This window comes from Malania oleifera, chromosome 9, assembly GCF_029873635.1.
Source record: "Malania oleifera isolate guangnan ecotype guangnan chromosome 9, ASM2987363v1, whole genome shotgun sequence".
Classification (NCBI taxonomy): Eukaryota; Viridiplantae; Streptophyta; class Magnoliopsida; order Santalales; family Ximeniaceae; genus Malania; species Malania oleifera.
Window position 1 is genome coordinate 520,335 of NC_080425.1, and position 9,546 is coordinate 529,880.

At 40.3% G+C, this 9,546-nt stretch overlaps 1 protein-coding gene across 1 annotated transcript; it reads right to left on the minus strand.

Moving 5' to 3' along the window:
- Positions 1-5,411: 5,411 nt before the first annotated feature.
- LOC131164570 (zinc-finger homeodomain protein 4-like) lies at positions 5,412-7,993 on the minus strand. Its single transcript, XM_058121860.1, has 2 exons — positions 7,651-7,993; positions 5,412-7,278 (listed from the first exon to the last, which is right to left on the minus strand). Exon 2 carries the CDS (start codon positions 6,790-6,792, stop codon positions 5,737-5,739), a length of 1,056 nt encoding a protein of 351 aa, XP_057977843.1. The 5' UTR covers positions 6,793-7,278; positions 7,651-7,993; the 3' UTR covers positions 5,412-5,736.
- Positions 7,994-9,546: the final 1,553 nt, after the last annotated feature.

Sequence of the window (9,546 nt, forward strand, 5' to 3'; positions counted from 1 at the left end):
TCTGGTTGAGTCAAATTGCTTTCTTAGGCCATGTGGTTACTGGGGATGGAATATCAGTTGATCCTAGAAAGATTGAAGCTGTGGTCAACTGGGTAAAGCCGAAGAATGTGCAGGAGGTTCGAAGTTTTCTAGGACTGGCGGGTTACTATCGTCGATTTGTAGAGGGTTTCTCTAAACTGTTTGGACCTTTGACACGATTAACCAGGAAAGGAGTACATTTTGACTGGACCATTGATTGCGAGCAGTGCTTTCAGGAGTTGAAGCACCGGCTAGTTACTGCTTCGGTGTTGACCATTCCTTTGGGGGATGGTGGATTTGTGATTTATAGCGACGTGTCTCTGAAGGGCTTATGATGTGTGCTTATGAAATAGGGTAAGGTTGTGGCGTATGCTTCTCGGCAACTGAAGGAGTATGAGAAGAATTACCCTACGCATGATCTGGAGTTGGCTGCTGTTGTGAATGCACTGAAGATCTGGCGACACTATTTGTACGGGATGCAGTGTGAGATCTTCACTGACCATAAGAGCCTCAGGTATTTCTTCACGCAGAAGGAGTTGAATATGAGGTAGAGTCGATGGCTAGAGTTGATCAAGGACTGCGATTGCACGATCAGTTATCACCCGGGGAAGGAAAATGTGGTGGATGATGCGTTGAGTCGGAAGTCAGGACCTACAGCTGTATCTGCGGTTGTAACTTAGTGTCACATTAGACGGGATTTGGAGAGGTCAGGTACAGAGTTGGTGGTTGGTGATCATCAGGCTTATTTTGCTGGTTTGGTGGTCTAACCGACCCTATTTGAGCGCATAAAAGCAGCGCAGACTAGTGATGCAAAGTTGGCAGAGGCTATGGAAAAGGTACAGCAGGAATTGGCTACAAAATTTAACATCTCTGAAGGAGGTGTGTTAAGGTTTGGGACCAAACTGTGTGTTCTGAACGATGATGAGATCAGAAGGACGATTTTAGAGGAGGCGCATCGTTCTATGTATACGGTACATCCTGATAGTACAAAGATGTATCGGGACTTGCGAGAGACCTTCTGGTGATCTGGTATGAAAATACAGATTGCTCAGTTCGTGGAGCAGTGTCTGACGTGTCAACAGGTGAAAGCTGAACATCAGAGGTCGGAAGGGCCTTTGCAGCCTTTGCCTGTTCCAGTGTGGAAATGGGAGCATATTTCCATGGATTTTGTGACTGGATTGCCGCCAACGCTTCACAGGAAGAATGCTATCTGGGTGATTGTGGATAGATTGACAAAATCTGCTCATTTCATACTGATGAAGGTTGGCTATCCTTTGAGTAGGCTAGCAGGTTTGTATGTGCATGAGATTGTGAGAATGCACGGGGTACCGGTGTCCATTGTGTCAGATCAAGATCCAAGGTTTACTTCTCAATTCTGGACAAGTTTGCAGGAGGCATTGGGGACGAAACTTACTTTCAGTACAACGTTCCATCCCCAGACTGATGGACAGTCGGAAAGGACGATATAGATATTGGAGGATATGTTGCGAGTTTGTGTGTTAGACTTTGGTGGTAGCTGGATACAATTTATGCCACTTGTGGAGTTCGCTTATAACAACAGCTTCCAGTCTAGTATTGGGATGGCACTGTTCGAGGCTTTGTATGGTCGGAGGTGTTGATCTCCCTTATGTTGGGGTGAAGTTGGTGAACGTCAGGTGTTAGGACCTGAACTTGTGCAGCAGGCGTCTAAGAAGGTGGGTTTGATCCGGAAAAGGATTAAATTGGCTCAGAGTTGGCAGAAGAGTTATGCAGATGTTCGTCGCCGTGAGTTAGAGTTTGAAGTGGGAGGTAAGGTATTTCTTCGTATTGCTCCGATGAAAAGAGTGATGAGATTCAACAAGAAGGGCAAGCTGAGCCCAAGGTATATCGAACCATTCGAGGTACTTGAGCGAGTGGGTTCAGTAGCCTACAGAGTTGCATTACCTCTAGCACTTTCGAGGGTTCATGATGTGTTTCACGTCTCCATGTTGAGGAGGTACATGTTGGATCCATCACATGTGATTAGTTATAGTGAGTTGGAAATTAGGGATACTTTAGCGTATGAGGAGATACCTGTTCAGGTTCTGGACCATAAAGTTCAGAAGCTTCGTACCAGAGAGATACCATTAGTGAAGGTATTGTGGCGAAACCACGAGGTTGAGGAAGCTTCTTAGGAACTGGAAACGAAAATACGCCAGAAGTATCCACAGTTATTTTGAGCACTTGTACATGATCCTACTGTGGGTTGGGATAGGTGGTTAGTTGTCGGGAGTGCGAGTATTGTGAACTCCTGAGATTGTTGTATATGTAACCACGGTATTCCTCCACCATAAGTGAGGGTATGTATGTGTATGTGTATGATGGGACTGCGCTGTGGTGATCGCCAATTCGCTCTTAAGTTGTGTCTATGTATTTGATTGTATATATGAATCTGGGAATGAGAGATGACAAATTTCGATGACGAAATTTTTGTAAGGAGGGGAGATTGTAAGAACCCAAAATATGAAAAAATGGGTTTAAATATTAAGAGAGGGGCAAAATTAGAAATTCCAAGTCAAAGGGCTATAAAAGGAAATTTCATTTGCTTCCTCATTAAGAAATCTCAAATATCTCTCTCTCTCTCTCTCTCTCTCTCTCTAAACCTCTCCCTACTCCTTCTCTCTAGAATTCTTCTCCGATCGTTGACGGAATTGGGAAACGGAAGCTACCACGAGGATCGTGGAAGGATTCTCTACAACTTCTACAGATTGGAATCTCGTTTTGGAGATTTTCGGGTTTCGGCGTAAAATCGAGGTAAGTCTTGGTTTTCAATTATAATGCCGTAGATTTGTAGGTAACTGACTTGTAAACATATTCTGTACTGTGATTTGTAGGTTTTAGAATTCGGTTCGCTGTTTAGGGATCTTGGAGTTCGGGATTTGCTCACGGGGTTAAGGTAAGGGGAACTATGTTTATATTGGTTATTTTTAAAATTGGACTCGGTGGAACTATGGTCCACGGTCCTGTGTGTGTTTTGGCTACTCATTTGGGAGGATTTAAGGGGAAAAATTATGAGTTTTTCATTATTACAGTTTTGGGAAAAAGGGGGCGACGGGCTGAATCCTGGGTTTTGTTGAAAACCAAGTATATGTGTGATTTATATTGTGATATTGGGATGGTTGTGCCTTGACTTTGTTTAAATTGCATTTTTTTGGAAAACCATGATTTAGATTACCAAATGAGTGTAGTTTGTTTGGTTATATGAGCATGCATGTGTGTGTGATATGTTGAAATGCTAGTAGGAACGTGGTTCCGAAATTGTCCCAATTACTGAGAGTGTCCGGCTCTATATCTGAGGGCGTGTTATCGCCTGCCATGTAGGCAAAAGTGTCTGGCTCTATATCCTAGGGCGTGAGCCTATTCCGGCAGATCAGGCCGAAGGGTGTGGATCCACTAGTTTAGCGTCGATACGATGCCATGGGAGTTGGGGACTAGCCATGTGCCGGTGGCGCCGTGTTTGCGGGTTGGCTACGGGCCAATGTCGTATGTCGCAGGCCGGCTTTCGGGCGGAAGAGTGTGATGACTTTGAGGATTACTGATCATGTGTATGTATTGTGATGGGACTGTGTATAAATGGCCGCCGTATGTGTGCGTGTATGCACTGTGTAAATTAGTACTTGAATGCATTTAACGGCGTGTATGTTGTATCATGATAACACTCAAATGCCACACACCGATATAACCTGTATTCTTCCTTACTGAGAGGTGTCTCACCCCTACTGTACGTATATTTTTACAGGTCATTCGGGTAATCGGAACTAACGTCCTAATGTAGGGAGCGTAGTGGCCGATGTACTGCGTTAGCACTTGGGTAAGTGTTAGAACTGTAGTTTTGTTGGGTTGCCATTTTGAGTTGTATTTGGGCACCCAGTTTGTACGTTTTGTTAGAGTCATGTTCTGCTTTTGTATAGACTCTGGTATGATACTGCATATGTATATAGAAGACCTTTTTCCACTGCGTATATGATTATGATTGGATGTGTTTAGGGTGCCTGGGAACCCCACGAGATTGGACCCTCATCCTTTGTACTGTATCTGTGATGATTTGTATGATACAAGGACAGGTTAGGTTACATGCTCACCCCGGGTCCCATTTTCGGGTTCGGGGCGTGACAGTTAGTATACATGCACCAAGCATCTTTTTAAAAAAAATATATTTGTTTTAAAAATATTACTATTATTTTTTTGTGTGCTCAAAAATTATATACACAAGTAGTTCCAAACAAGAACCTCGGTCAATACACACACTCGCACTATATTAAAGACAAAAGCATCTTTGTTCCTATGCATGATTAGGTTTATGATATATTAAGCCCTGACATTTTCTCATCTACTTGTAATATAATTATATTTAGTGCAATTTATATATAAAAAAAATAGAGATAAAAAAAATATATATATATATATATATTGATAAAAATTTTTACTTTAGAATCAGGATACACATGCACAAGATTAATTGAAAGAAAATTTCTCCCCAGATGCATACATATGACTGGTTAGAGAGGGATAGGAAGCAGTATACGATGGATCAAAGATTAGTTATTTTCATTTGTGTAATTCAGGCTGCTAATAAATCAAATAAAAAAAAAATAATTGAGTTAATTTTAGAAGAACAAGAAGGAATCTGCAAAACAGCCTCAACATTTTTCTTAAGAATGTTAATAATGTGTAAAATTGATTTGCTATATGTTTTATTGATATCTTTCTTAATCTCTTTGATAACTAAAGATAAAAAGATGGACCTTTATATATATATATACATATATATTAAAACAGAGAAAATAATATATATATATATATATATATATATACACACATATATATAATTTCTTCTACATTATAAATTCTCTGCACAAACGCTTAACGAATTTACTAATTATTATAAAAGAATGAATTTAGTAGTTAGTTACTATAAAATGGAACACAAAAGGAATTTATTAGTTGATGCAAAATAGAATGTGGAAGGACAGCCAAGGTTGGTAATTGGTAATTGGTAACTGGTAACTAGTAACAGGTTATTGGTAGGTATAGAATAAATACAACTTTTGTAAAAGGTGAGCACCCCACCCACCATTGCTAAATGCCAATACATACACATACTAAAAAGAACAATAAAGCAAAAGGGCCTTCTCTCCGGAAGTTATGTGTTCGACCGCAGCCTCTATTTGTTTATTTATTTTTTTAGGGGTTCACAAAGGCTGCCACTGCTTCTATAACTATGCCATAGGAATTGGAGATAAGAGTGGCATCCAAAATTCCAAAATTTGTGGAAAATGGAAAAAAAGTTCAAAGGCTTTCCTGCTTGATTAATTGAAGTAGAGTATTAAAGCATACAGCTAAAATTAATCCTACTTAATTGCATAAAATTAAGCTACAGTCAATATTGCGTATCCATATTTTAAATATAAAGAGAACCCATGAAGGAACATTCTGAACATACATATGCCTTGGCAGGAGTAAGAAATGATGATGTAGTTAACTAAGAACACCCCAAATAATAATTAAAAAAAAAAAGAAATTAAAAACCCACAAACAGTTAACACGAAATTAAATAAAGAAAAAGGAAAATTAGGGGAAACATGCAATTTGGATCAGCTGGGTAACCAAGTAACTAGGTTGGGCAAGGGGAGGTATAGCCTAGCTAGGCAGGCAGGCAGGCAGGCAGGCAGGCAGGAAGAAAATAATAAAAAATTAAAATTAAGCAGTAGTAGGTTCCTGCGGGTGGGGGTTCTTGTTGGCTAGATTGTGTTTGTTGTTGTGCATCCAAACCTTGAGAACTCTTCTCTTGACTCCAATTTCTTGGCAGAAGTGTTGCACCGCAGCTTCCTCTTGCTTTTGAATCTTCCACCCAACTTTCTCTGCGAAGCTCAGCATTTTGTCCTTCTGCTCCTGGGTGAACTTTGTCCTGAACCTCTTCTTATTGTTATTCACCAGTAATTGATGATGCTGAGGCACTGCTGCTGCTGCGGTTGGCCTGGCCACAACTACCCCACCACCACCATCACCGTCTTCCTGCTCATGGTCAGACTCTGAATTAGGGAGTAAGGACCCCGCCCCAGCCATGTTGTAGTTGTAGTTGTAGTTGTAGGGCATTACCATCTGGGCGCCATGGCTAGCTGCCGCTGCTCCTCCTCCAGCTCCAACTGTAGGGTACCCCAAGGGCTGATGATGATGATCTGACGGCCCGAATATGGTCTTGTACTGATGATGGTGGTGGCCTCTATCTCGGCCCAAAATGAGCTTCCTGCCAATTCCGAACCTGCTGCCGCCCAAATGAGGGTGGCAGTGCTGATCACAGGAGGAAGGGTGATCATGACCTTCAACTTCTTTCCTGTGGAAGTTTCTGTGGCAGTTGCAGGCTGAGCAGTTAAGGGCTTCCAGGGTTCCCTCTTCTCCGCTGGGCATGAACTCACCGCACCCATCAGTGGCATTCCCTCCCATGGCTGCTGCATGGTTCTTCAGGCACTCCCTGTACCTGATCACCACTTTCTTGTTACGCTCCTCCAGATCACCCCTGGGTATGCCATTCATATTAATATTAATGGAATTGGAGGAGGGGATTATTTGGGGTACTGTTACCGCTGAAGAAGAAGGCACCACTATGTGGGTGTGAGTGTGGATTGCTGCTGCTGCTGCTGCACTAGGAATAGGCATATCATCATCATGATGCATCACGTGTCCACGCCCATGCTCCCCGCCATATGTGCTGCTTATTGGGATTGGGATTTCCTCTTCTTGGCTTGAAAGTTCCATTTCTTTAAATTGGTTTCCTCCCTAGCTAGCTACCTAGTTCTCTCTCTGTCTCTCTCCCTAATTCTTTTTGTTTTTTCTTTTTGTTCTACTATATTGTCTTTGTTTGTTTGTTTGGGGACCAATAGAGAAAGGAACTAATTGAAGAGCAGGAGATCGATGATCAGAATCACACGCCTAGCTAAATGGTTAAATTAAAACGGCTGGTAACTGTTTTGGACTCCTAGCGAGTTAGGAGTAAACAATTAATTAGAAGAATTAATAGTCCAGTCTTTTGAGAAGTGAAGAAGCAGACAGTTGCTGTGTGTGTGTGTTGAGAGAGAGAGAGAGAGAGATAGTGTATATGATGGGGTGTGGTGGACTCTGAGGTTGTCTCTGCAATGGCAAGCCTTTTTCATGGAAAGAAGAAAGCCGAAAAAGAAAGAAAGGACCTTCAATTCAATCTCCATGACTTTGAATATATAATTAATATCCATGTCATTGTGTCCGCTGCAACAAGACAGAAAATGAAATGATCATTAACAGAAACAAAGCAAGAGAAACACGATAATATTAAAAATGTAGACAGGAGGAGCTGCCCGCCCACATGCAGGTTTCAATCTACAATTATTGAAAAGAAGAGAGATTAAGAAAACGACGGATGCAGGAACTGATCGAAGATGAAGACTTTAATTAATTAGGATTCGCTAGCTAGCTAGCAGGAATTAGCTAGGAATGGAGACTTAAAGGAGGCGGCAGAAGGGAAGAAGATCATTAATTAATTAGAACAGCTAGTAGGTGTTTTCTTTTTATCCCTTCAACAGCTAGAGGGATGAGCAGTAAAGATATATAACTAGGTTAGTTAAGAGAGAGATTACCCACGTACGTCTTCTTCCGATCCTTCAGGTAGCTTCTAGCTTCTAGCTTCTGCCTGAACTTAAAGCCCATTGGGTAGTGAGAGCTCAAACATTCTCCTTCAATTCCTCCGCAGAACACAATTAATTAAAAGAAGACTTTAGTTTTTTTTTTTTTTTTGGCAAAGAAACAGATGGAGAGTATTAGGGATGGCTTTAATTAATTTGCTAAGGCTGCAACTAGCTAGCCACCTAGCTAGTGGGTGGTAAGAAGTAGTAGGAGATAGGAGAAAGGAGAAAGGAGAAAGGAGAAGGGTGAGGGGACGAGACGAGCTAAGCTTGGGGGAGAGAGAGCTTTGCAGGTGGGTTTTTCTAGTGAAGCACTAAACAGGATGAGCTTATAGCGAGGAGGGGGGAAAAAAGGAGGAGCAGAGGAGAGAGAAAAAGTTTTTTTTTTTAGTTTTTTTTTTATTTTTAATTTTTTACAGGCAAAGAGGAATACAGTGAGTTTAGGGGAGGGAGGTAGAAAAGGTGGGGGGTGCTTGCTTTGCTTGCACTATCAGGCATCAAGTTTACGCCATATAGAGAGCAGTGTGTCAGAGAGTGGAGAGGACACAACACAGGATGGAGAGAGAGAGAGAGAGAGGGAGAGTGTGTGTGTATAAAGGAGTTCTTCAATATGTGAATGACCTTAATGAATTAGCATAATCGTTCTAGCTTCTATCAATCTATGGATAAGTTGACTGAAAAGCCTTTCGCAATATATTGGTGAACATTATTGCCCGTAGTCCCATTATTTATTATTACATTCAAACCATTTTAATTAATGTAGTTATATAATAACCATAAGGGTAAAACACATAATCCCTCTCAATTTTATAAAAAGATAATAACCTTCAATAAGATTTTGTTAAAAATAATGATATCTCTTAAAGTTTAAAAAATTTTAAGATATTCCTTGAAGTTTACTAAAAAGGTACAAATATTTTTTAAATTTTATAAAAAAATAAAATTTTTTTAGAGAAATATCTGCCTTTTTGATAAATTTTAAGGAAAATATGTGATATTCTGTAAACTTCAAAAAAAATATATGATTTTTTAGAACTTCAAGAAAGCTTGTGACATCTTTAAAATATGGGAAGTCTTAATTATTAAATGGAAGCAGAAAAAATTGCAAAATTAATTAAGATGCGGTGAGAGGTTGCTAGGGGCAAAAATGACAACTTGCATGCATCCTCTTGGGGTGTGATTTGAATGGGTAGATAGACTAGACTAGACTAGACTAGACTAGACTACACGTCTGGCTAGCTGCAGGGAAAGTGGGTTCTATGCCTGCCCGCCTGCCTGCAAAACAAATGATCATCTGATTTTAAGAAAGCTCCATTATGCTGTTGGCAATTGCTAAACCTACCATCCGTTTGAATATGGCAAAATGGGGAAAAAAATCAATTTATTCGAGCCAAATTCAAAACACTTAAATTGATTAATTTTTTTTTTTAATTTATCCGCTATTAAATGAGCCAATAGATAAATTTTAAATTCTATTTAATAAATATTCGCCCATTTATTAACAATTAATATCCAACTTTATAGATAATTTTTATATGTCGATAATTATTAGATATCAACCAAATAATATAAGTTTAAGTCCTCATGTATATGATGCGGTGAAAAGTCATTGACAAGTATGAAGGAGCGTCGAAAATTCAATTTTATATAGATACACTTATGAAATTGGCGGTTCTTGTGGATAGTGAGAGTTTACTTTGTGAACTAACGGAAACTGTGGATGATGAGAGTTCGCTCTATGAGTCAGCGGGAACCGTGAATAGCAATGGAGATGTGTCGCAGAAGTCGGGTTGACCGAATGTCCAACTGATGCACAGAAGTCGTGTCCGCATTCTGGACTTTATCCTAATCAACG